Source organism: Odocoileus virginianus, chromosome 9, assembly GCF_023699985.2.
Source record: "Odocoileus virginianus isolate 20LAN1187 ecotype Illinois chromosome 9, Ovbor_1.2, whole genome shotgun sequence".
Classification (NCBI taxonomy): Eukaryota; Metazoa; Chordata; class Mammalia; order Artiodactyla; family Cervidae; genus Odocoileus; species Odocoileus virginianus.
In genome coordinates this window covers 47,781,601-47,809,104 of record NC_069682.1, presented here as the reverse complement: position 1 = coordinate 47,809,104, position 27,504 = coordinate 47,781,601, and the positions used below count along the sequence as shown (strand labels likewise).

The 27,504-nt window shown below is 43.4% G+C and overlaps 1 protein-coding gene across 1 annotated transcript; it reads right to left on the bottom strand.

The window, feature by feature from the left end:
• Positions 1–26,769, bottom strand: TGM6 (transglutaminase 6). The gene is made up of 12 exons (XM_020906318.2): positions 26,544–26,769; positions 25,802–26,044; positions 24,891–25,009; positions 23,937–24,065; positions 22,101–22,278; positions 21,464–21,602; positions 17,686–17,789; positions 17,365–17,607; positions 8,620–8,961; positions 1,736–1,890; positions 1,314–1,447; positions 1–154 (listed from the first exon to the last, which is right to left on the bottom strand). Exons 1-12 carry the CDS (start codon positions 26,767–26,769, stop codon positions 1–3), a joined length of 2,166 nt encoding a protein of 721 aa, XP_020761977.2.
• Positions 26,770–27,504: the final 735 nt, after the last annotated feature.

Below are 27,504 nucleotides of genomic sequence, written 5' to 3'. Positions count from 1 at the left end.
TCATTTAGCCGTGGCCACGTGGACGATCACAAAGCCCTTGATGTCCGGAAAGTGGGGGCTGACGAAGTCTACCTGCAGCTGCCGTGGGCCGCTCTTGAAGGGGGTGATCTTGAATTGGACCGAGGCCTTCTCTTGGGGCTCCAAGCTGGGCACACTGGGGAAGGAAGATGGGAGAAAGGCAGACCATCAGTCATGTCTCCTTCCTGAGCCTGTTCTGCCAGTCCATGGCACTCCAGAGCCCTCAGGATCAAGGTCATACCTTGTGGCTTGACATTTCAAGCCTTTCAATATGCATTCAGCTTAGTCATCCCTTCCACTACTTCTCACTTATTTCAACCAGTCAGGCTAGTTTCCTCCCTGTGCCCTGAACATACCTTACACTTACCCGCCTCTAGGCTTTTGGATGGATTGTTCCTCCTACCTAGGGTGCCCTCCCCATTCCAATTACATCCAACACCCAGATTAACTTTTTCTTCTTCCAGGAGGCCTTCCCTAACAATACCAGCCATGGAGACCTTTGACTGGGAAGGTCTCCACCATTCTTGATACCTGAAAAGCTCCCCAGGTCATCATTTAAGGCCCAGTTTAAGGATCATTTCCACTGGGGATTTCCCCTGGTCCCACCCAACTCCCACTCAAAGGCTGCCTCTGAGCCCCTAGACTTTGGGGAATCCATCCTTTTGCACAAATCACACTGTCTTCATGTGAAGGGCCATATGTTGCTAGAGTCCTTCTCCAGGCAGAACTCCATCTGTTCATCTTGGTGTTTCCAGCAGTTGACATATGTGTCAGGGTACAGGAACATATGAGTGTGACTGAGTGAATGAATGAAAGAATGAATGAGTGAATGAATGACTGAGAATGAATAAGCAAGTAAATGAGTACATGGATAATTTGAATATGTGTGAATGAGTGAATGAATGCATAAATGAATGAATGAGTGAATGAATAGGTAAATAAGTGAGCAAATTAAAGAAATAATATGGATGAATGAACCAGTCAAAACTGAGTTGAGTAGATAAATGAATGAATGAGTGAAAACATGAATAGAAGAGTGAATGAGTGAGTGAAGGAGAGAGTAAATGAATAGGAGTGAGTAAATGAATAAATAAATGGATAAATGAGAGAAAGTATGAATGTGAATGAGTGGATTAGTTACATGATTGAATAAGTTAAATGATTAAATAAATGAAGAAATGAAAAACTAATGTGTCTAGGCAGTGGGCTGGTTTCTCCCTCCTCCCCTTGCTGGCAGTGTCTTTATGGCCCATTTTATAAGGAAGGTGGCCCTCCCACTCCAGGCTGACACTTACTCGATGCTGAGCTGTCCTTGGAGAAGGCCACTGCCCTCCACCATTAGCATACAGTCTTTCACTCTCTCCGAGAGAGGGTTAAGCACCATCACTTCCACTGCAACTTCCACCCCCACCACGGCTGGGCCAAGCACCTAGAGGGACAATATCCATAAGTTATACTCCCTCCTCCGCATTCTCCCAGGAAACCCATGATCCTGGCTGGGTCAGGGAATGGGGAATTAAACTTGTCTATCCTTTGCTTCTACCTACCCCATCACTGAGACCTATCATTATATCCACCCCCCTCCATTCATACCACTTGTCCCCATCCTTGAGGGCTGAAGCTAGAGCTAAAAGCACAAATCCCCAGCCTCTGATGCCCTCCTTTAGATCTGCAGGAGGCCTTCCAGGAAAAGGTGGCAGATTCAGACAGTAGTCACCTTGATGGTAATGAAGTCCTCCAGAGTAATGTCCTTCTCCACCAGGAGCTTCTCTCCTTTGGTCACAAGGCACATGGCAGCCAACAGGATCTTCTTGTCCTCTGTCAGGTCTTCCTTATATTGAGAATAAGATATGGCAATTGGGATCTTTTTCTCTGGAAGGGAAAGCAGAGGTGGGAATTGGGAGTCCAGTGTTCTTTTTCAAAGAACCCAGAAGAGGAAGGGAAGGTTCAATTCATAGTTACACTCTCTATGAACCTTGCAACCAATGTGAGACAGTCATTATTATCATCAGTTCACAGATTAAGAAACCTAAGGCTCAGAGAGGGTAATTTCTTGTCCAGTGTCACATAGCAAGTACATCAAGGAGCCAGGATAAGGTAGCATTCAAATTCAGGCCAGTCAGCTACCGTGACACCAGACTGTCTCTCTAAGAGCTTCTGGAGATGTGTTTAAAATTCCCCCAATCATTCCAAATGGAGATATCACAATCCATCAATGATTCATCCATCAGGAATTCACTCACTGTTCAATGAGCACCTACTATGTCCCAGGTGCAGAGAAGAAGGAGGCCAAAAGCCTCCCTCAAGCTTCCTACTCAATGAGGAGGCCAACTCCTTACAGCTTCTCTAAATCCTGTCTCCCCATTTAGACCCAGTTCTAGTCAGGCCCACCAACTGCAGGAAGCCTTCACTGATTCACTTACCCAAAGATCTTGTGCCCTCTGCCTTTGGAGCGCCTATAGTTCTGACCAATTCTGTGTCTTTCTCATCAGTCACAAACTCCCTGCTTATGTAATCTCTTCTTTTGAGCATGTGTCACACAGGCCATAGGTGACTGTTAGTCATATATATATATCTGGTGACTGTTAATCATATATATATATCTGATGACTGTATATTTTTTCTTTAAGGCACAGCACATTCTTTCCAGTTTGCCTAAGCTCTACCATCCCCTACTGCTTTATCACCACTGCTTCCTTTATTTCTGTTTCCTTCCTGTCCCTAAGGGCATCTGAGTATTCACCCTGTGGAAAAGATCCATAAATGTTTCAAACTCTCTCTTCCTCAGAGCTTTGCGTATAACACATGCCTCTTGAATGATCCACGAGTCAAAGTTCTACCTTATTTTAACAGGTTCTCTAAGTCTAGCAGGTTCTACCAGGAGAACCTTTACTACAACAACAATAATAATTAATAATTTTAAAGGCTAAATTTTACTGAGAGATTAAAGTGTGCTAGGGACTTGCAAGTACATTCATGGATTATCTCATTTAATCCTCACAACAATTGCATGAGCAAGTATTATTATCCCTATCTTATAATAATATCAACAATACTGATGATCACTACCATAAATCAAATGTTCTTTAGTGGTAGGAATTGTGAGAAATACTTTATATATGTTATATCATTTGTCCCTCATATGGTAGAGATGAGTGGTTCTCAAAGTGTGGTCCTGGGGCCAGCAGCATCAGCATCTCTAGGGAACTTATTAGAAGTACAAATTTTAAAGCTCCAGAATAAAGAATAACCAGATGCTCCCAATTATGCACATGAAAGAGAGCTTTGGATATTAGTTCAGACCATGGGAGAAGGGAAGAGAAAGACTGTTCCATACAATATTCAGAACAGAGCTTCATTAAGTTCTCTGGGTCATGAACTCCATTGACAATCTAATAAAAGTTGAGACTCTTTTCATTAACAAATGTTCTCAACAGTCCCATCAACCATCAGATATAACTGATAACTATAGACTACTTCATCCAACAAGAGCAGAATACACATCCTTCTCAAGTTCATACTGAATATTCCCCAAGAATGATCACATTGTGGGCTACGAATAACACATGAACAAATTTTAAAGAATAAAAATTATACAGTGTATCCTCTCAGACCACAATAGAATTAAACTTGATATCAGTAACAAAAAGATAGCTAGATGACTCTAAAATATTTGGAGATTAAGCCACACATTTCTAAATGACACTTAGGTCAAAGAACATACCTCAAAAAATTTAAAAACATTTTTAACTAAATGAAAATATAACAAATTGTGGAATGCAGCAAAGCATTGCTTATATAGAAATTTGTAGCACTGAATACAGATATTAAAAAAGAAGAAAGACCTAAAATCAACAAATCTAAATCTCCACCTTAAGAAATTAGAAGAAGAAGAGCAAATTAAATCCAAAGTAAGCAAAGAAAAGAGAAATAAAATTTAGAAAAAAATTTAAATCAAAAATCAATAAAATTGAAAACAAGAAATCAAAAGAGGAAATCAACAAAACCAAAAGCTGTTTTCTTAAAAAAAGATCAATAAAACCGAGAAGCCTCGAGCCAGGTTAAATAAGAAAAAAAGAGAGAAGACACATTACTAACAACAGAAATGAAAGAGGTATTATCACTATAGATTCCATGGACATTAAAAGGATAATTAATATTATGAAGAACTATATGCCCACAAATTTTATAACCTAGATGAAATGTACCAATTCCTTGAATACATTATCTGCCAAAAGTCACAGAAGAAATATACAATCTGAACAGGTCTATTTCTATTTAAGAAATCAATAGTGAATCAAAGAATCAATAGTGAATAACCTTCTAAAACAGAAAACTTTGTGCCCAGATGAGTTCACTGGCAAATTCTTCCAAGCATTTAAGGAAGAAATGACATCAATTCTCTACAAACTCTTCCAGAAGATGGAAGCAGAAGGAATACTTCCTAACCCATTCTATGAGGGCAGCATTACTGTAATACCAAAGCCAAAGACATTATAGGAAAAGGAAATTACAGACCAATATTTCTCATGAACATTGATGCAAAAATCCTCAGCAAAATGTTAGCAAGTTGAATCCAACAATGTATAAACTGAATTATATATCTCGACCAAGTGGGATTTATTACAGGTATATGAGGTTGGCTCAACATTCGAAAGTCAACTAATGTAACCTATCACATCAATAGACTAAAGAAGAAAAGTCACACGAACATATCAGTAGATGCAGAGGAAGAATTTGACAAAATCTAGCACCATTTCATTACTAAAATTCTCAGAAAACTAGGAATAGTTGAGGAAGTTTTCAACTTGACAAAGAACATCTACATAACTATTACTCCAAAAAAAAACAAAACCTACAAAAACCTACAGCTAACAACATACTTAATAGTGAGAAACTCAAAGCTTTCCTACTAAGAAGGAAGAAGGCATGGATGTCTCTCTCACCACTTCTTTTCAACACTGGACTAGAAGTCCCAGCTAAGACAAAAAGACAAGAAAAGGAAATAAAAGGTATATATATTTGGAAGAAAGAAATAAAACTGTCTTTGTTCACAGATGACATGATCATCTATGTAGAAAATCTGAAAGAATCAGCAACAAAAAACTCCTTGAAGTAATTATACTAATTACTAATTATAGCAAGGACACAAGACGTAAGATACATCTTGTATGTATAAGATAACATACAAAATTCAATCACTTTTTAAAAATACCAGCGATAAACTATTGGAATTTGAAGTTAAAAATGCCACTTATATTAGCAGCACCAAAATGAAAAACTCAGGCATTAATCTAACAAAATATGTCAAAGATATACATATATGAGGAAAACAAACAAAAAAACTGATGAAAGAAATCAAAGACTAAATTAATTAATGGAGAGATATTCCATGTTCATGTATAGGAGGACTCAATACTATCAAGATGTCAGTTCTTCCCCACTTGATCTACAGACAAGGCAAACCCATCAGAATCCCAGCAAGTTATTTAATGTATTTCAACAAACTGATTCTAAACTGATTTATATGAAGAGGCAAAAGACCCAGAGTAGTTAAACATCATATTGAAGGAAAATAAGAGTATCAGAGGATCAACATTGCCTGACTTTAAGACTTAGTATAAAACTACAGTAATCAAAAAACAGTGTGGTATTAATGAAAGAATAGACAAATAAATCAATGGAATAAAATACAGCTCAGAAGTAGATCCACACAAATATAGCCAACTGATCTTTGACAAAGGAGCAATGCAAATAAAATGAAGAAAAGATAGTCTTTTTAATATATGGTGCTGGAACAGTTAGACATCCGCATTTAAAAAAAAGATTTTAGACACATACCTTATACACTTTATGAAAATGAAATGAACATTGACCTTAAGCCTAAATGCAAACTGTTAAACTATTAAATGTCTGAAGTGAAGTGAAGTCGCTCAGTCGTGTCTGACTCTTTGTGACCCCATGGACTGTAGCCTACCAGGATCCTCAGTCCATGGGATTTTCCAGGCAAGAATACTAGAGTGGGTTGCCATTTCCTTCTCCAAAATGTCTAGACAATAAAAAATGAGAAAACCTAGATAATCTTGGGTATGATGATGATGACTAATTTTTTAGATACAACACCAAAGGCATGATCCATGAAAGAAAAAATTGGTAAGTTGCACTTGATTAAAATTAAAAACTCCTGCTCTGTGGAAGGACTGTCAAGAAAATGAGAAGACAAGCCACAAACTGGGAGAAAATATCTGCGAAATACACATCTGATAAAGGACTATTATACAATATACAAAGAACTCAAAATTCAACAATAAGGAAATGAACAACATGATTAAAAGATGAGCAAAAAATCTATACAGACAACTCACCAAAGATATATAGATGCACAAGAAAAGATGCTCACATCATACATCACTGTGAAATTTCAAATTGAAACAACAAGATAGTACCACATACCTATTAGAATGGCAAGAATCCAAAATATTGACAACACCGAATGCTGGAAAGGATGAGGAGCTCTCTGTGAATGAGGAACTCTCATTCATTGATGGTGGGAATGTAAAGTGTTACAGCCATGTTGGAAGATAACTTTGGCAGCTTCTTAGAAAACTAAACATAATCTTATCATACCATTAGCAATCATGCTCCTCAGTATTTACCCATATAAGTTGAAAACTTATCTTCACACAAAAACCTGCACATGGGTGTTTATAGCAGCTTGATCCATGACTGCCAAAACTTGGAAGCAATCAAGATATTCTTCAGTAGGTGAATGGATCAGTCAACTGTGATATATCCATATAAAGGAAATTCAGTGATAACAAGAAATGAGCTGTCAAGCTATAAAAAGCCATGCAGGAATCTTAAATATACATTCCTAAGTGAAAGAATCCAATCAGAAATGGCTACACACTATATGATTTCAACAATATGACATTTGGGAAAAGCAAAACTATGGTGACAGTTAAATTATCAGTGGTTGCCAGAAATTTGAGGCAAGGGAGGGAGAAGTAAATAGATGAAGAGCAGGGAATTTTAGGGCAGTGAAACTATTCTGTGTGATATTCTAATGTTGGATACACGTCATACATTTGTCAAAAGCCACAGAATGTATAATACAGAATGAACCCTAATGTAGACTATGGACTTTAGTTAATAATAATAATGTACCAGTACCAGTCAATTATAACAAATGTACCACACTCATGCAAGATGTTAGTAACACAGGAAGATGGGAGGTCATGAGGGAATATATGGAAACTCTTGGGACTTTCTGATCATTTTTCTGAAACAAAAACTGCTTTAAAAAGTCTGTTAACTTAAAAATTATAAATTTTTAATGAATTACATATATTAATAGTTATACAATTTGGCTTAGTAATTTCATATTTGTGAATCTATTCGGAAAAAAAGCAGTCCAAAAATCTAGACCACAATACAGGAATTTTTTTTGCCAGAGTGCTCACTTTAGTCTTTTTTAAAAAATAGCAGGATGGGGGGGACACAAGTACACTCATGGCTGATTCATGTCAATGTATGGCAAAAACCACTACAATGTTGTAAAGTAATTAACCTTCAAGTAAAATGAATGAATTAATTAAAAAATAGCAATAGATAATAACTACCTCAAAGAAGGTAACAGATAAAATAAATCACCATATATTTATTACAGGTTATACATCTATTAAAATGATGTGAGTGAAGAGCTTATAAAAATATTTAAATTACAATGTAATATGAAAAGAGCAGAGCACTAATGAGTGTTTGTGATATCATTAGAACTGTTTTTCAAAAAGCAACAGGCTTTAAAAATTTGGAAGGAAAACATGTTAGCAATTTGTAGGTAGGTGGCAGGATCATAGGTGATCTTTCCCTTGTGCTAAATCTTTAATGAATATGCATTATTTTTAAAAAGAAAAAAAGTCAGGAAAAAGTGTATGTTAATTAATATTTCCTTGTGAAGTGTTATTTTGTGGTTTAGATTTTGTGAAAAATAAGTGAGAGAAAAGCAAAAAATATGGGACACCTCCTTCACATATTTTCACACCTTGTCAAAAAACACAAACTTCACTTACCAGAAAAGTGGTTCAGGGAACAATATCTTTGACTGAATCTTTAGGGTTCAGAAAGTATATGAGAGAGAGAGGGAGAATGTATGGGACGAGAGGGAGAATATATGCGACGAGAGGAGAGGGGAGAGGATTCAGGGTGGTTGTAGGTTGTGGCTGATGCCTGCAGAATTCTCAGGATGGGTTTCACATATGTAGGCACTTAATAAACAGCTCTTACTGGTCTCTTGAGAAACACTGGAGCCAGATGAGCTCCAAAATTTGTTGGATTTTAAAAAGGTAACACAAGAAATATCCCACATGTTGTGAAATGCTCCCAGCAGGTATTTATTCAGTGGGTGAGTATTCAAACTGAGTGGGAACATTCAACCATTACATGTTTGCCACTAGATGATTGTGAACTTTTATTATTATCCTTATTATTCAGTCCCTCTGAACCTCAGTTTTCTCATCTATAAACGCTCAGAAGTATCCCCTTCTCTCCTGGGAAAAGGGGCTGGGCTGACCAGGTCCCATCCACCTGGGGTGTTCTTACCTTCTTCTGGCCCTAGCTTCACTGTGTGGGATTCGTGCAAGATCTCTGCCACTGGCCTGCGGGTGTAGAGGATGGTGGCACCACTCAAGTTGACTTGGACCCGCTGGGCCCGGGAGGTGAGGCTGGTCAAGCACAGGGCCAGCTTCAGGTCATGGCCCAGCACAGGTGGCTCCAGCACCTTGAACTTGCCGGTGATGCTGGGCTTGGTGGCAGGCTCCAGGAGGTCATCACGCCAGAGACCACGGCCGCCCCCTCTGCGGACCCGGGCCCTCCTTCCAGAGGCTTCCACACTGAACAGCTTCTTCATGGCATTGCTGTACACCTGCCTCTCCTTCCGGGACCCTGCAGGGCGTGGGACAGCATGAGGCAGGCACCCTCTTCTCTGCCACCTGTCCCAGGGCCAGCTGTTCTCATTCCCCTCTTCTCTAGGCACAACCACTACTCCATCCCCACTTTAACTTACCACGGCTGTCGGAGGTCTCAAATTGGCAGCCCAAGAGCCATATGCAGACCTCAGCATATGCATTGTGTTTGGATCTGGGACTACTTAAATAAATTTTTAATCAGTTACCAACGTCAGATTAGAAAATTTCACATAACAATAGAGATGGGTAGCCCTCCGACATATGGATGTGAAGTCCATATGATAAAGATAGCTGACACTTTTGTAGACTTACTATGTGCCAGGCACTGTAGTTCTAGATGATATATATATGTATATATGTATATTATATGTATATATGTATATATATATTTCCTCTCTGTCCCAGGATGAAGGTACTATTATCATCCCAATTTTACAGATAAGGAACCCAAGGCACAGGAAATGAAGAAGGCTTGTAAGAGAGCGAAAATTTGAACCCAGGCAGTCTGGTTCCAATTTCTGTGTTCTTAATCACCCCCTCTTCCCAATCTCTACATGGCAGTCATGGTCTCGAGCTGAGGAAGCTGTGCTTTCTCCAGATGGGAACATACCCGCTGGTTCTCCACAGTCTGCGCTTGTAATTCTCCTACTGGTTGTCTGCCACACTGGGGTGCTGTCTGCAAGCTGCTGAAGACATGAGCTTAGGGTCCCTGATCTCCTACTTTCCCTGTTGCTAGCACAGACCTCTCTTCTCTTTTTTGATCTTCAGACCAATATATGACTGGTCCACTGGGCCACTTCCACCCCCGGGATGTCCCACAGGCGCCTCCAACCCAACCAAGTATGCCATCTTCTGCCTGGCAGCTTTCCCATGTCAGCACATGGCTCCACTGTTTACCCAGCATACAAGTCAGAAGCTGGACATGTCCTTGACTCTTCCCCAGCCTTACTACCCACAACGGGTCAGGTGATAAATTCCACCCAACATCCTCACTGATCTCTGGAGTCTGCCCCCTTCTCCCCTCACTGCTTTCCCCTCAGACCACCATGTAAACAGTCTCACCCTCAGGTCAGTTTGCCGCTAGGTGACTGTGAACTTTATTATTGTTTACAGTCCCTCCAAGTCTCCATTTCCCGTCTGTGAAGTGAGGAGAAGAGGCGCACAGGTGAGGCCTGAGCTCAGAGCTCAGGAATGTTCCTCCCTTCTGGAGGATGTGGGCTCCACGTCCACTCCAGTCTTTTTTCTATCCTGATCTGTTGAAGACCCAACTCTGACGCTTCCTCTTCCTTGAGCTTGGGCTGTGCTCCTTCCCAAACCTTCTCCCAAGTACCTCCCTCCTGTGTGGCCTGGGCTTGAAGGGACTCGTGTGGACCTAAAGTTTCTTTAACATGTCATGTTTTATTATTAAAATTTATGTGAAGTTTTCACTTTACTCCATAATTTACTTATAAAATATTTTTACTAAGAAAATGTTTCCTTTCTCTGCCAAAAATTCTAATGTGACTTTCTCAGGGAGGCCTTCTCTGACCACCCGATTTTTTAAAAAACAGCTTTATTCAGATATATGTTAATTTGCCAACACACAATGTACAGATTTAAAAGGACACAAGCCAATGTTTTTTTAATACATTCACAGAATTGTGTACCCATCACCACAATCTAATTTCATAACAAGTTCTGTCACCCTTAAGAAACTCTATAACCATTAGCAGTCACTTCCCATTCCTCCCTGCCCTGCCCCAACACTAGGCAACTGGTATTTTAATTTCTAATTTGCCTATTCTGGGCATTTCACATAAAGGGAATCATACAATGTGTGGTCCTTTGTGACTGGCTTTTTTTTTTCCCCCTTAATATTTTTAGGGTTCATCCATATTGTAGTATATATCAGTACTTCATTCCTTTTAATTGCTGAATAATATTGCATTATTGGAGAGGGCAATGGCACCCCACTCCAGTACTCTTGCCTGGAAAATCCCATGGATGGAGGAGCCTGGTGGGCTGCCGTCTATGGGGTCGCACAGAGTCGGACACGACTGAAGCGACTTAGCAGCAGCAATAGCTTTGCATTATATGGACAGACCACATTGTGTTTATCCACTGATGTTAGGGTTGTTTCCACTGTAGCTGTGTTAAACAATGTTGCTATGAATGTTCATGTGGAAGATTTTGGTGGATGTTTGTTTTCATTTCTCTTGGGTGTCTATCTGAAGTGCACCTGCTTGCTGGTGTGGTACTCTGTGTTTAAGTCAACATTGTGAAGAGCTGTCGAGTTGTTTTTCAAAGTGTTTGCATGGTTTCACATTCCCACCAGCAGTGGATGAGTGCTCCAGTTCCTCCACAACCTCACCAGCTCTTACTGCCTGTCTTTTTGATTACAGTAGTTCTAGTGGATGTGAAGTGGCATGTTGTTGTGGCTTTGAATATTATTAATGATGTTAAGCATAATTATTAATGATGTTAAGCATCTTTTCATGTTTTTTGGTCATTTGTATATTGTCCTCAGAGAAAGGTCTATTTAAATCTTTTGCCCATTTAAAAATTGGGTTATTTATCTTTTTATTATTGAGCTATAAGGATTATTTATACATTCTTGATACAAGTCCCTTATTAGATACATGATTTGAAAATATTTTCTGTTCTTGGGCTATCTTTCTTCTTTCTTGATGGCACCATTTGTAGTACAAGTTTTTAGTTTTAATGAAGCCCAATTTATCAATTTTTCTTTTGTCATTTGTGTTCTTGATGTCATACCCAAAAAGGCTCTGTTAAACTCAAGTTTATAAAGATTAACTCCTGTTTTCTTCTAAAACCTTATAATTTTAGCTCTTTGATATAGATCAGGGACCCATTTGAGTTAATTTTTGTGTATGGTCTGATGTATAAAGCCAGGTTTATTCTTGTGCACGTGGATAAGCAGAGGTCCCAACACCATTTATTTAAAAAGGCTATTCTTATTCGCTCTTCACTGAATTGTCTTGACATCCTGTCGAAATCAATTGAGCATAATTATAAGGGTTTATTTCTGGATTCCTCATTCTTTACTATTGATCTGTATGTATGTCCATTTTCATGACTGTATCACACTATCTGGGTTATTGTATATTTATAGTAAGTTTTGAATTTGGGAAGTTTGAACTCTCCAACATTATTCTTCTTTAAGATTGTTCTGGTTATTCTGGGTCTCTTGAATTTCCAAGTGAATTTTAGAAACAGCTTGTCAATTTTGGTTAAAAAAAAAAACTCAGCTGGAAATTTGATAAGGGTTTCTTGGAGACTGTAGGTCAATTTTGGGGCATTGCCATCTTAAAAAAAACTTTCAGTCCATGAAAATGGGAAATCTTTCCATTTATAATTTCTTTCACTAATGCTTTGTAGTTTTCCGTGTACTAGTCTTGTTCTCCTTTTGTTAAATTTATTCTTAAATATCTTATTCTTTTTTTGCCATGCTGTGTGGCTTGCAGACCCTAAGTTCCCTGACCAGAGGTTGAACCCAGGCCCCACCAGTGAAAACACCAAGACCTAGCCACTGGACAAACTGTCGGGGAATTCTCAAAGTATTGATATTTTATTCTTTTGGATACTATTGTAAATGAACTTGTTTTCTTAATTTCATTTCAGATTATATATTTTTAATATCTTGAACTACTATTAATTTCTAAAAATTGATTTTGTTTTCCATAATTTTGCTGAAATCGTTCATTGGCTCTAGTAACTTTCAGTGGATTCTTTAGAATTTTATGTGTACTAGATTATATCATGTGTAAGAGATAGTTTTACTTCTTCCTTTCCAGTTGGGTTTTCAGTATCTATTGAGATGATCATGTGGTTTTTGTCTTTTTTTTCTATTGTTATGGTATATTATATTAATTAGTTTTTAATATTAAATCCATCTTACATTCCTGCAATAAATCCCTTCCTCGTGACATATAATCTTTTTTATATGTTGCTGGATTCAGTTTGCTAGTATTTTGTTGACAATTTTTGCTTCTACGCTCAGAAGGGATATTGATCTCTAATTTTCTTTTCTTGTGATGTCATCATCTGGTTTTGGTATCAGGATAATACTAACCTCATAGAGCAATTTGAGAAATGTTCCCTCCTCTACTATGTTTTGAGGAGAAGTTTGTGAAAAATTGGCACTTAATTCTTCTTTTAATGTTTGGTAGAATATTCACCAGTGACATATGGGCCTGGTCTTTTTTGTGTGTGGCAGGGGAGTTTTTAATTACTACTGCATTCTCTCTACTTATAAACTTATTCAGATTTTCTAATTCTTCCTGAGGCAGTTTTGGTAATTCTTAGAGAAATTCGTCCATTTTATCTAAAGTTATCTAATACATTGGTATATAGTTGTTCATAGTACCCCTAAGGAACTGTTTTATTCACAACTCTTCTGACACCAAATGTGTGGTAGTTTCCCATACATACACAAAAATGAAGGGAGGGAGAAGGGCACAGTACAGAAGTGGAGAGACAGATAGCAGACTAACAGAGAGGGAGGGAAAGGGTGGAAGGGGAGTTCCCTAGGGGCTGGTCCCTGGGTCTCTGTAGATCAGCCTCTGAGCTCCAGCCCCACAGTCACTGGATGCACTGTCCTCTGCCTGCCTGGCCTGGCCAGGGCCTGATCAGCATGTGCTGGGTCTTCCCACATCACAGGCTGCAGTGGGCAGAATAGTGTCCCCGTAAATGGTATGTCAAAGTCCTAATCCCTGGTACCTGCAAATATAACCTTATTTGGAAATAGGGTCTTTGTAGATGTAATTAAGACTCCTGGGATAAGATCATCCTGGATTTAAGGTGGAACTGAAACTCAATGATTGATGTCACTGTAAGAGAAAGGAGATGGTGATTTGAGACACATAGGAAGAAAGGAGGAAAGCTGGAGGCAGAGACTGGAGTGATGCAGCCACAAGCCAAAGAACAGAGGGGCCACCAGCAGCTGGAAGGATCAAGGAAGGAATCTCCTCTTAGAGACTTTGGAGGGAGTATGCTAACATCTTGGTTTTGTACTCTGGCCTCTACAACTGTGAGAAAATAATTTTCTGATGTTTTAAGTAGCTACATTTGTGGTAATTTGTTATGGCAGTCCTAGCAAGTAATATGCAGGCTCAGAGGCAGATAGCTGAACGGCCAACCTGGCTCCCAAGTCCCTGGCTCCAGCCTCTAACTGAGATCTTGCCTCTGTGCTTAGAGCCTCTGACTAAAGATCAGTGGGGGGAAACTGCCTTCCTCCGCTCTACTGTAAAGCCTGTTGCAGAAAGTCCACCTGAATCTGAGGACAGCCAGTGTGTTCTTTGTAAATACAGTTTCCTTTGATTGGAAAGCTGGTTCTTCTTTGCTCAGCATCCAGGCTGACTCAGGGGTAGGGACAAAGCACATTGCCCCAGGGGCTCTGAATCTTTATGCTTCAGTGGATGGAGCAAGTAGACAGGCCTTGCCATTTCATCCATGGAATGGGATGCCTGTGGTTTGGATGAATAGCACTGCTTAGAGTGAATCTGGAGTCAGGATGCAGAGGGTCCTGTCTTCCCAGAATGCCTTCCCAACCTTCATGCTCTTCATGAACTCTCCTCCCTGGCTGGATTAGCAACCCTTTCTCTATGCTTCTTCAGCCTTCAGGCCTCCCCTACACTGTGCTGATCACCTTGCACTGTCCTCACACTTACCAGATGGTGAGTTCTCTGGGCTCTTCTCTTTATCCCTTGCCTCTGAATCATGCCTGATACTTAGGAGGTGTTTTATATTTCCGGAATACATAAAAGAACCTGGCACAGTGCATGGCACACTGGGGTACACATGGAAGAGACAGCAGTCTAGCAGAGTGGAGGAGCAGAGGCTCTGAGATTAGACAGAAGCTCTAGTTAGTGCCCTGCTCTTCTAGGCTTTGGAAACTTGGAGAAGCTGCTTAACCTCTCTATGATTCAACTTGCTTACCTGTAAGATGGGATATTTATGAATATTAAATGAAACAAGTCATGGACATTGCTTACCACAATGCTTAACACAATTTAGATACTATTATCTGCCTCGATGTAAAATCACCTGCCCCACAGTGGGCAGTCAATCAACAGTAGGTTATCTTATAATTAGATAGTGCCAAAATTAGAGGAAGAACATCGTTGTGTTCCTTGGCTGAGTCCATTTTCCTCTCTGCACCTCTGCCTTTCCCTCTGTCAAATAAACGTTATACAAGGGTCTATCTTACAAGCTTGTGGGAACTTCTTTGTAAGCATTTGTTAAATGAAAGCATTAAGTAACATGTGAACATGGCCAGCCCACAGTCTGCACTCAGCACTGGTGACTGCTGTTATTGTCATCACACAGCAGGATGTTGATTTCTCTTGTGGCCATGGCTGACGCTTAGGACAGAAGGTCCCAAAGACCTTGTATTCCAAGTTCTAGAAACTCCCAGCAGATGGGACCAGGCGTCAAACTGCCGGACGTATGAGAGAAGTAGGAGTTGAGAAGAGGCCTTGCCACATACCGCCCCTCTGCTCCCCACCCCGTGACAGTGAAGAGGCCTGAAGAGGAGAAGGTCATCAACGTCAAGGGCCGTGTTTCCAGGGAAGGAACTGAGGGAATATGGCAGTGTGTGTGTTTACGTGTGGATGTATGTGCATGTTTGTGTGGGGAGGTGTTTACAGACAGAATCAATGTTAAAGTTTGGGATGTTTGCAACAAGAAGGAGCTGGCTGGTAAAGGCTGGCAGTGCTACAGAAAGAGGAAGCTGGCATTTCACTCTGGCGTCATTTCATTTCATTCAGCTCCTTACTGAGCTGGGTGTTCCCTGAGCACAGAGGAGAGAACTGAAGGAAGACGGCAGCTGGATCATGGCCCGTCAAGAACTCTCTCCCCACCAGCTTCTGAGGGGGACACAGCAGCTGGATGAGTCTGGAAGCCACAGCTCTCCAGAATCTGGGGACAGAAATGATCACGCATCAGAGAGAAGCTGTGGGACGGCCAGAGGGGCGGGAGGGGTCTGCCACAAGAGAGGCCAGTGTCTCAGGAATCAGCAGTGCCGGGGGCTGGCACAGGCATGAGTCCCGAGGCTGCAGGCCGTGACAGAGCCACCACCTGTCCTCCCAAGGCTTCGGAGTGAGTAAGACAGCAGCACCCGCCTGCCTTCGGGCCTTGACTCCTTGCAGCATGAAGTCAATGGCATTTCCTCTCTCCTCTCCTCCTTGGCCTAACACTAGAAGACTCACACTGGTGTTCTCAATTTGGCTGCATATTGGAATTGCCTGGGGTGCTTTTAAAAGTCCTGATGGCTGGGCCACACCCTCTAGAGACTGCAATTCAGTTAGCCTGGGTGCAGTCGGGTTGCTGTGGTAGGTTAAAATGGCCGCAATACTTTCTTTGCAACTCTTCTCATCAAGAGGTAGAGTATACTTCTTGTCCCTATCATCTGGGGTGGTGGTTTATTGTTTGACCAACAGAACGTAGCAAAGGTAAGTTCTAAGTAAAGCCTCAAGAGACCCTGTAGCTTTAGATGTCACCCGCTGGGCACACTGGAGGATGAGAGGCCCAGTCGGCCCAGCAGTCCAATCTGAGGCCCCAGACTAATGTGAGAACCCAGTGGACACAACGTGGAGCAGATGAGCCACCTCAGCTTGATAGACTGCCCAAATAGTTGACGCATAGAATCCTGAGCAAAAGGGTAACTGTTGTTCAATCTGTATAACTAAGACTGTACCCTGGGTGACTTTGATGTACACCCAGTGCTGCAAACCACCATACTAGAGGGGAGATAGTGGAGAGTTGGAGGCAGCCTGAGCACATGGTGTCCCCTCCTTATACAGCAGTCTTCTGGGGTCACCACCCCAGTTTGTGCTCAGAGGAGGGGAGAAGACTAGCTCTGATTCAAGTTTGAACTTGAAGTCTTGATTACCCAAACAACGTTCTTTTAACAGGCAGAAATGGCTGAAAAATGCACAGTCAGATCACAGCATTATTAAGGAACCTGTTACTTAATGGGAAAAGGTGACTTTTAAAGTTTATAGCTGGAGGCAGATGATAAACAGGAGTTACTATTATTATTATTTGGTAGGGCCTACTGCTATGTATCCTAAGTGTTCAATAAATAATACATGTTACTATCATCACTATTATTAGTGATTATTATTATCACATGTCAGAATACCTGACACAGTACATGCAATATATATGTTAAAGGAAATGTAGCTATTGATATTGTCAGATGTGAGAAATCTCTTTAGTAAACAAAGGAATATAAGCTAAATACACTTGGCTCAAAGCATAGAGACAGCGCCTAACCCTGCTGTCACCACCACACCTTATGAGAAAGGGCCTGGCCATGTTGCCATCTGCAGCAGCCTGGTCACTGAGGAGGCAGATGGAGGCCGCTATGCGCCCTTACCTTCCGGATACTTGTAGAGGCTGGTGATGTCCACGCGGGAGTCGCTGCCCACCGCCTTGGTGCTGATGCACCGCCCGATCTTCTTCGTGTCTGAGTACACACGCTCCCGGCTCTCATCCTCATTCCAGAGCCAGGTGATGTAGTCTGCGTTGACCTCGGCAAACACGAAAGGACCATCGTGGGCCAGATGCACGTCGCCCTCGCGGATGGCAGTGACTGAGGCCGGGCCACACCGGAACACCCCTGCGCAGGAGGGGTGGGCGTGAGCATCTCCAGGGGGCTGAAAGCTGGAGTCCGGGACCCACCCGGCTGAGCCTGTACCTTCGCTCTCCTCCTGGGGGGTGGCGTCCAGAACCTGCCAACCATTGTAAGAGGGGCCCAGGTCCTGCCGGGCAAACCAGCTCTCATTCCAGACATGGAAATTCCTGCCGCAGAGAGAGGATGGGGCAGGGTGGCCTCTGGTGAGCAAGAGAGGTTCCCCAGAGAGGGCAAGTGCCTGCTGCCGGCAGACCCTGGGCCCTGCTCTGTGGTTGAGTTTGTGAACCGTCATTCAGCTGTATTGATGAATACACATCATTCACACAGGTACAGGCATTTTTATCCCATCTCAGTCACTTTATCCCGCTTTATAGATAACTGTGTTGTTTTTTTATTTTTATTTTTTACAAATTGAGTGTTTATGGCAACCCTTGTCTGTCTCACCTGTTTTCCCATCAGTATTTGCTCACTTTGTGTCTCTTTCTGTCACCTTTTGGTAATTTCTGCAATATTTCAAGCTTTCTCATTATTATATTTTTTATAGTGATCTGTAATATTTGATGTTACTAGTACAACTCGCTGAAGGCTCAAATGATAGCATTTAGCAATAAGTATTTTTAAAATAAGGTATTTATGTTGTTTTTCAGACATAATGCAATTGCACACTTATTAGACTATAGTGTAAACATAACTTTTATATGCTCTTTTGGATTAAAAAATTCATGTGACTCACTTTATTGTGATATTCACTTTATTTAAGTGGTCTGGAACCTAACGGCAATAGTTCCAAGGCCTGCCTGTATGTATGCATAAATATGTCTATATCTATATCTATACCTCTGTCTATATCTATATCTAGATCACCTATATCTATATCCTGTTGTTCAAGGTCCAAAAATACAACAGCAAATAAGACAGAAGATCCTTGTTCTCATGCAGCTTACATTCTAAGGAAGGAGACAGATAGGAAGACAGGCAAAATTAAGTAAGCAGATAATAAAATAATTAAGTAACAATAAATAAATAAAACAGTAAAGTAACAATAAATGCTGTGAAGAAAGAGAGGAGCTTGAGATAGAGAATAACTTCTGGAGATCTTCTCTAAGTAAATGACATCTAAGATGGGACTTAGAGAGGAAAGAATTAGTCATAGGATGAGTGAAGGGAACAGTGGTCCAGGCAGAAGGAACAACATGTGCAAAAGCTCTTAAGACAAGAAAAAACTTAGTGTATTCAGGGAACAGAAAGTATGTGTCTTTGGGCTGTGTCAAGCACTAGGGTAGGTAAGTTTCAGCTTATGCAGAGTTCCGTAGGCCTTGGTAGGGACTTTAGGCTTTAAGTTTTCTATGTTAAAGATGAGAATATGAGGTTAGGAAAATGACACCATTTGCACAAAGTCACACAGTAGGAAGCAGCAGAGAGAAACCCTGATTGGCCTGAGTTGGTGTCTTTTGTCTTTACAGATGGCCTCCAAACTGGTCTTTGGGAAAATATTATAAAAAGCCTTTGGAAGTAAAAGGGAGAACATGTATAACCTGTATGCGACAGAGATCCCAATAACAAAAGAATGGCCTGTCCATTCTGCATAAATAAAGAGAAGAATGAAAATGTTTTTGGTGCTACTGCAAAGAGAGGGAGTGAAAGGAACCAAAAACAGGAGAAGAAAAGGGGAGAAGAGAGGCAGAGAGATGGTCTGAGGCTCCACGCCAGCCTGGGGGGCAGGGGTCCTGGGCATGCTCCCCTGGAGAGCTGAAGGACATCCTAAGGAGAGGGATGCTGAGGCTGGCTGTGTTTCTTTCTATACTGTATGCTCTTCACTATTCCCCTGCTCTTTAGAAAGTCGGTTTTTCTTGGCAACTTGCACATGTATGAACAGACATTTGGACAAGGTTGTTCATGGAAGCCTCGTTTGTAAAGGCAAATGTTTGGTCTGGCCACATGAGTTGGTTAAATAAGCAATGGTTTGCTGTCCAGTTGAAAAGCAGGCCAGGTTTGTAATTTCTCTTCCACTCACTAGCTGTGTGGCCTTAGGCAAGTTACTTGATCTCTCTGTGCCTTGGTTTTCTCATCTGCAAAACAGAGACAATACTACCTTGCTCACAAGGTTGTTTGGAGGAATACATGAACTTGTACACAGGTACGACTTTATTTTTTGGGGCTCCAAAATCACTGCAGATGGTGATTGCAGCCATGAAATTAAAAGACACTTACTCCTTGGAAGGAAAGTTATGACCAACCTAGATAGCATATTAAAAAGCAGAGACATTACTTTGCAAACAAAGGTCCGTCTAGTCAAGGCTATGGTTTTTCCAGTGGTCATGTATGGATGTGAGTGTTGGACTGTGAAGAAAGCTGAGCGCCGAAGAATTGATGCTTTTGAACTGTGGTGTTGGAGAAGACTCTTGAGAACCCCTTGGACTTCCAAGGAAATCCAACCAGTCCATCCTAAAGGAGATCAGTCCTGGGTGTTCACTGGAAGGACTGATGCAGAAGCTGAAACTCTAATACTTTGGCCACCTGATGCGAAGAGTTGACTCATTGGAAAAGACCCTGATGCTGGGAGGGATTGGGGGCAGGAGGAGAAGGGGACGACAGAGGATGAGATGGCTGGATGGCATCACTGACTCGATGGACATGAGTTTGAGTAAACTCCGGGAGTTGGTGATGGACAGGGAGGCTCGGCGTGCTGCGATTCATGGGATCGCAAAAAGTCAGACACGACTGAGTGACTGAACTGAACTGAACTGAACGCCTTGGAGATCTAGTGGACTCAGTTCCAGACCACTACAGAGATGTGGATAGTGCAATAAGGTGAGTTACACAAGTATTTTTGGTTTCCCAGTGTGTATAGAAGTTATGCTTGCACTATGCTGTCATCTATTAAGTGTGCAATAGCTTTCTGTCTAAGAAAACAATCTACATACCTTAATGAAGCTGTTGAAAAAATGATCCTGATAGATTTGCTTGACACAAAGTTGCCACAAACCTTCGATTTGTAGAAAAATGCAATATCTATGAAGCACAGTAAAAAGAAGAGTAATAAAATGAGGTAGGCCTGCATTGCAGCACTTAGAACTGGGCCTGGCATAGACTGTGCTCACTAAGTATGGTGTTGTTAAGTTTAAAACAATATAAAAATAAGGAAACTTTCTATGTACTGATATGGGGTTGTTAAATGTAGAGCAAGATGAACAGTATTACAGTATGTTGCTGATATTAAGTAGGAGGGGGAAGAGGGTGCGTGGGGACTGTGCATATGTGTGTCCCTGTATCTGCAGGGCTTCTCTCTGAAGAGATGTAAGAAACTAGTTTCAGCCTTGCATCCAGGAGGATGGGGAGGCTTGAAATGGGGGAGGGAGACTTAAACACTGTAGCCCATTTTGTACCTTTTGAATATTAAAGCACTGAATGTATCTTCTACTTTAAAAAAATTAAATTAAGATGAATTTTGTGAAGCTTTGTGCAAAGAATTTTGTTTGAGCTGAGAGAGGAGCTTGTTTCCCGCATAGCATAGTGCTCAAGCAGCTGACAGAGAGCAGAAACAGGCTACAGAGGTGACCCTGCAGAGGCAGTCATGTCACACGAATCTAGGGGGTGCTCAGAGTCCTGCAGAGCAGAGACCTGGGGGTACAAGGTCATTCAACCTTGAGCCCCGTTCTTGGCCTGAGTTACATGTCCAGAGCCCCCTGTATCTCAGAAGAAGAGTCGTCCTGTGGAGACCAACCCCTCCTCTGCAGGGTGCCTGCCGCCCCTTCCAGAACTGGCTCAGACCCAGTAGATCTGGGCTGCAGATCTGGGTGGGCCACAGGGTGCCCCTGGGACCCAATAAGTGGGGACTCACCACATGCTGTCTTCTGTCAGGTCTTCCAGTGTTCGCCCGAAGGAGTCCACGTACTTGTCCACACTCAGGTTCCTGTCCGTGTCATGGGCCGAGTTAAAGTTGGACACAACCCGCGTGGCAATCCCCAGGCACCTGAGGACTGAGGAGCAGGACACTCACGAGGCTCCAGGACCGGCCGGGGCCCAGCCTCAGAGAGGGGCGGTCCGGCCTCCCCTAGCAGGCGGCCGGTCCCACGTTTGGCCAGAGCCCCCTCCCTGGCTCTGCCAGGGCTGACTCCCGTCTCCAGGCTCAGAAACACCTCCATCTCCTGCACATTCTCCCAGGGGACTTCGAGAGTCACCACTGCCACCCCCATCTGAAGCTGACAGGACCTTGGAAGCTGTATAATAACCCTTTAATAGCTGTAATAGCCCATGAGGACTGGGGGCCCAGGACCACAAGACTCTCTCAAAGGCACTCAATGAGCTTGAGATTCCTCAAAGATCAAAAGTTGCATAAGTGAAGGATCTGGTTTCTCTCTTCATTAACGTGTCTAATAAAGATATTTTTGGTGTGGGGGAGGGACTCTTATGAAGATACACGCAGCCGAATGCAGTTGAGTTGACCGGGGGTTGGGGGGTCTTCTTTCTTGGGGTACCTGTGCACAGGACTCCAGCGAAGACCCAGCACTGGCCGTATCTGACTGGCTTGAACCTGCCCTTGAACCACTTGTGCAGAATGGCCACGCTGCCTCGCCAGTGCAGGGGGCTGGTGCCGCCGCCGTACTTGCCCTGCCACTGGCCTTGGACCACGCCCCGGTCGTTGTTGCTGTTCACCTGGGCAGAGGAGGCCACCAGTCCACCATCTGGCAGGGCTCCCCCCTTCAGGAACTTCACCAGCATAAAATCTCCCACTTTGGGCCACCCATTTGTTTGGGGCTACTCCTTTCTTTTAAACTGTCTGAAAATTGGGGCCATCTGCTGTCTTAAAATACTTACCTTTTGGTGTCATTTATCATTTTCAATTACCTTCCTTTGGGATGTTCTATTGTTGGAAATCAAATACAGTTTTTGAGCATTTCTTGTCTTAAGTGATCTGTTTTTGGGGACTGTTGGTGGTAATAGTTACAGAGACAATTTGTTGCTGTGGTTTATAGTCACTAACTCATGTCTGACTCTTTTACAATCCTGTGGATTATAATCTGTCAGGCTCCTCTGTCCATGTGATTTTCCTGGCAAGAACACTGGAGTGGGTTACCATTTTATTCTCCAACGGATCTTCCTAACCCAGGGATCAAACTCGCGTCTCCTGCACGCATCTCCTGCACTGCAGGAAGTTTTTTTACTGCTGAGCCAAATGTTTACTATGTGCCAGCCACTGTTCTAAGGGCTTAGTACACACTATATTAATCTTTTAAACCTATGATGTAAATTCTATTATCTTCCTTTTTTTCAGATGAGGATACTGAGATGCATAGAGGTTAGGGAACTTGCTCAAATTGCACAGAAAGTTAGAAAGAGGTGACCTGTGAGTTCAGGACTTTGATTTGGGAGCCTGTCAAATCCCACGGGCTTGTAATGCTCTACTGTTTGGGACTGGTCCCTGCTTTTGATTTTCTGTACTCCAACATCTCTCTGAAATCTTGAGGAATTGATAATATCAAATATGAAAAAAAACAGTTTTATCTGTTTCTGGAATCACAGATACCCAGGCATTGACTTTAACAGCTACTTGCTATAGAGAGAGTTAGTAGGCCCTGTGGCTACCTTCTGAGGAGGAAGCACTGGCCTGTAACAGATTAAAGATGGCACTCTTCCCACAGCAAGGTGGTTCCATGTTCCCTCTCCCTGAATCTGGGCTGGCCTGTCACTGCTTTGACCAAGGACCATGGTAGAAGTGATGCTGCGCCTGTTCCCAGGCCTAGGCTTTATGAGACTGGCAGCTTCTACTTCTTTTGAGAATAATCGCTTGGGGAGGCACCAGCTGTTTTGTCTGATAACCCTGAGACTGCCATGCTGTGAGGAAGCCCACCTTAGTCACATGGAGGCACTACAGGGAGAGACAGAGTGATGACTGGCCAGCCCCAGCTCATGCAACCATCCCAGCCCAGGGGCCAGACATGAGAGTGAGCAAGCACCTGGGCTTTCCAGACCCAGCAGACACGGCATGGAAAAGAACCAAGGAAACACTGGCTGCTGGAACCAATGCCCTAGATGTGTAGCCCCCACAAACCATCTTGGACATCTTCAGGCATTCAGACACCCCAGCTGAAGCATCTTGGAACAGAGATGTTCTGTCTTCCCAGTGCCCTGCCGAAGTCACTGATTTGCAAAATTGTCAGCATAGTAAATGGGTGTTTTACACCACTGAGTTTTGGGGTGGTTTTTTATGCACCAAGAGAGAATTAAAACAAGAGGTGACGGGAAAAATCTTAGGGTTGTTCCTGGGGTTTGGCCTGGGGACCTACGAAGGCAGGGATGGTGGGGCTCCTTACCATGGCGCTGACAGCTCTGGTGATGTAGATGGGATCATGGCGGTGGGACACGTCGGTGGCTGGGTCGTCTTGGTAACTAGGGGTTCGGTCCAGGATGGAGAGGCAGATTTTCAGGATGTCCTCCTCAAACTGTCCCCAGAGAGGCTGCTTTTAGAGGTCAGAGTCACACTCACACTTCAGACCCTCTCACAACCTCCCCCAGTCATTTGTGTTGGGCAAGGGAGCCTGCCTACACTTCCTGCCCCCCATCCCCTCCAGGGACACCACAGAGGATCCCCAAGTCTCAAAAACCCTCCTTCAAAGAGTTACCAGGAACCAGATGCTCAGCCATAATCACCTTTTTCCCCATGATTTTTTAAAATACACTTGAGGTAGTTGATAACATTTAAGAACCGGGAGATTTTTCACATACAAATTAAGGTTTCTGGTCTTTGAAAATTTGGAAAGTCTGGGAACCCTGGGCTGATTTTCCCACGTGTTGAGATGGTGTTAATCCTTAGATGGAATTAAACCTTCTGATATGTCATCCCTGCCCAGTCCCTGAACCCTCAAATGCTTTCAACCCCTGCCCCTCAGCCTGAGAGTCAAGGTTCTCTACTTGCCTGGAGCCACCTCAGACCTAATGAATCAGCAACTTGTTGGGGAGGCACATGGATCCCAGCCACCTGTATGTTTTAATGAGCCCTCCGTGTCCTTCCTGTCCACACTGAAGACTGAGAGCCCCCGGTCTAAGCTATTTATGTACCTCCACTTCCCAAGGACCCAGTGCAGGCCCTGGTACAACTAATAGTAGAGACTGGATAAGTGGACTTGGTCTAAGAGTCGGTCTAGCTTGTACCTCTTGGGAAGAAGAGGACACACAGAAGGACTCCTGCACTGACTCTTCTCATGTCCCCAGCCCTCCTTCTGCCTCTCATGCCTCTCACCCCCCTTCTGGTCTGGGCCCCTGGAGACCTGCCCGAAGTTCCAGCCTTGGGCTCGGATGCGCTTCTCCACACCGCGGAAGATGATCCCGCTGTCGTTGAGCACATACTCTTGTCTCTCTTCCTCTGAGTCTAGGAACACATCGTCCTCTGAAAGGCAGTGGTCAGGCCTGGTGTGAGGGATGGGAAGGTGGAGCCCTGGCCTCACCGGCCTGGGGAAGGGGCTACATCAGGAATCAGCTGTAGGATGGTGCCTAGAGGCAGCTGGAACAGGAGCAGGCAAGAGGGGCTTGCCGACTCCCAGGTTGCCCCCTGGCCAGGCCCTATTCCACCTGGCTGGTCTTTCCTCAGGCAGGGACCAACCCCACCCCAGGCCCAGATGGAAGGAATTTAGGAGTCCTGATGTCTTTGGATAACCTGACCTAATGCCAGTTAAATATTAGTAAGAATTGTCATTCAAGTTACTGCTTACTGACTTAACCCTTAATAAGAGTACTGACCCCAGCATCCCTTATGATATACCTTGCATTCTACAAGCATTAGCTCTATGGATTCTCACCATAACCCTAGTAGGTAGACACTGTTATTATTCCCGTATTACAGATGAGGAAACTGAGACTCACAGAGGGCAGCAACTTAGCAAAGCTGAGACTAAACCAAGGCTATCTGGTGGCTAAAGCCTGGTACTTACCCACTTTTAGGTCTTTCCTGCCATTAAGCCCCATCTTTGCCCCCTGGCCTCCACACGCTAATTCCTGTCCCTCTGACACAGAAGCTTTGGAGCATCTGCTACCAGCTTCCTCTGCCCAGGCCTGCCCCCACCTGGGCTCCAGGCTCTTGCCAGGCCTTAGCACTCATCCCCCTGTGCCCTAACTTACCTCCCAGACTTCCCTGAAGGACAGTTTCTGGGAAAACCTCAGCCTCAGACTCAGGAGCTCCTACCTGGGCACCATGGGTTGAAAAGGAGAATAAACTCGCCCAGCTTCCAGTCATTATGTTTGCGGCGAGAGGAAACCCTGGCGCTCAGCTGGTAACGGCCAATGATGGCATTGGGAGGGCTGGCAAGGCTGAAGGTCGTGGTGTTTTCTGTCTGAGCCTCCTTCACTGCCATCCAGGTGTCACCACGCTCCAGCTCTGATGTCTGGAACACGGCTTTGGTGCGGAGGGCCTCAGAAGCCTGGGGTCCTGGCAGAGAGGAGAGGGAATCAAGAGAGCCAGTCGGCTCCAGGAAGCTCAGCTCTGGAGAAATGGAAAAGCCACAGGCCCAGAAGGCCAACCTTCAGCACCTGAACTGCTGGACACTGCTGTGGGAAAGGACCTGACCAAGATGCAGGAGGGCCAGGGGCAGAGTGGAGTCCACGCTAGCTGTCCTGACTCCTGCCCACTTCCCAGATCAAGGAGGAAGTGACAATCCTCTCTGAAAGCAAAGAGTGCTTGAGGAACTTCCATACCTTCCCAGAACCCTGGATTTCTTGGTGTGCATAGAATTCCAGAGTTGTCATCTCACCTGTCCTACTGCCTGCTGGCAGCACCTTCCAACCACCCCCAGAAAGCTCAAACCACCTAATAGGGACTTGTTTTCTGCAAAGTCTGGGCTGATGACCACAGGGTTTCAAGTTGCTGGTTATCAGACCCATCTTTAAGACTGCAGATTAGCAGCAGAATGCACTGACCAGTCAGGTACCTGTCTCCACGGTGAAGATGAGGGTCTCCTCGCTCTCCAGCGGTCTGTTCAGCTCCAGTGTGAAGGTGAACCTCTGGCCCCTGCGGACCACCAGCTCAGAGCCGGGGTACTCCTGGGTGTGGTGTGCCGTGCCGTTGCTCAGCAGCTGCCAGTCCACCTCAGTGACTCTGATCCCTGGACAGGGAGAGCACAGGGAGATGGGACCCAGCTCTTGAACATTTCCCATTCACGCCTGGCTCACCTTCCAACAGCTTCAGCCTGCCTGTCGTTTGCTCTTGGAGTCACTGTTTACCAGGTACGGTAGTTTCTGGTAAATTGTGTACCAGAAGTAGTTATTCTCGGTTGTTCTATAGTGAGTTGGGTTGTTGTCCACTGGGCTAAGCTCTGAACTAGCCAGTACTGAACCCTTGTTCCCCAGTCGAAAATACAGGGCTTGGTTCCTGTGAGCCTCTGGTCACAACTTTTTCATCAACTGAACAAAACATAAACTTGTTTTATGTGTTTCTGTTTAAACACATCTTATTTAGTAAATTGTTGATTCATTAATATTGAACTCATGGACAACAGCACTGGAATTAATGCCTGAACAAAGCTGATCCAACACATGTGTTTTCTCCACAAGGCACGTCACACCTTCCTGTGCTTAGGAATACTGGACAGCTCTTCAGAGCTAAACTTCGAATCATTTTAAACAGCAAAAATCAGCAACAAAAGGGACAAAAATTCAAATTACATAGCATCATATAGACCATGAAAGCCACTTGTCTGAGAGCTGAAACAGCAAGGCAGAGTGTGCTCATCTCTGGAAGGTACTCAATGAACATGTCTAGGATGAATGGAGACACCAGGGCCAAGGGAAGTGAAGCCACTTTCCAAAGGGCACACAGTCAGGCTAAGGCCAGAGTTGAATCTGTGAGCTGGTTTCCTACTTTTGACCACTGGTCCACTGGCTTTCACACTG

Bases quoted from the DNA above. Each gene is read 5' to 3' on its own strand.
- TGM6 (XM_020906318.2), bottom strand. From the start codon at position 26,769: ATGGGAAATGTTCAAGAGCTGGGTCCCATCTCCCTGTGCTCTCCCTGT. The intron at 22,279-23,936 runs GTAAGGAGCCCC...TCCTCTGCCCAG, and splicing joins CCAGAGCTGTCAGCGCCATG to GTGAACAGCAACAACGACCG. The intron at 1,448-1,735 runs GTGACTACTGTC...TTGTCCCTCTAG, and splicing joins AGGACTTCATTACCATCAAG to GTGCTTGGCCCAGCCGTGGT.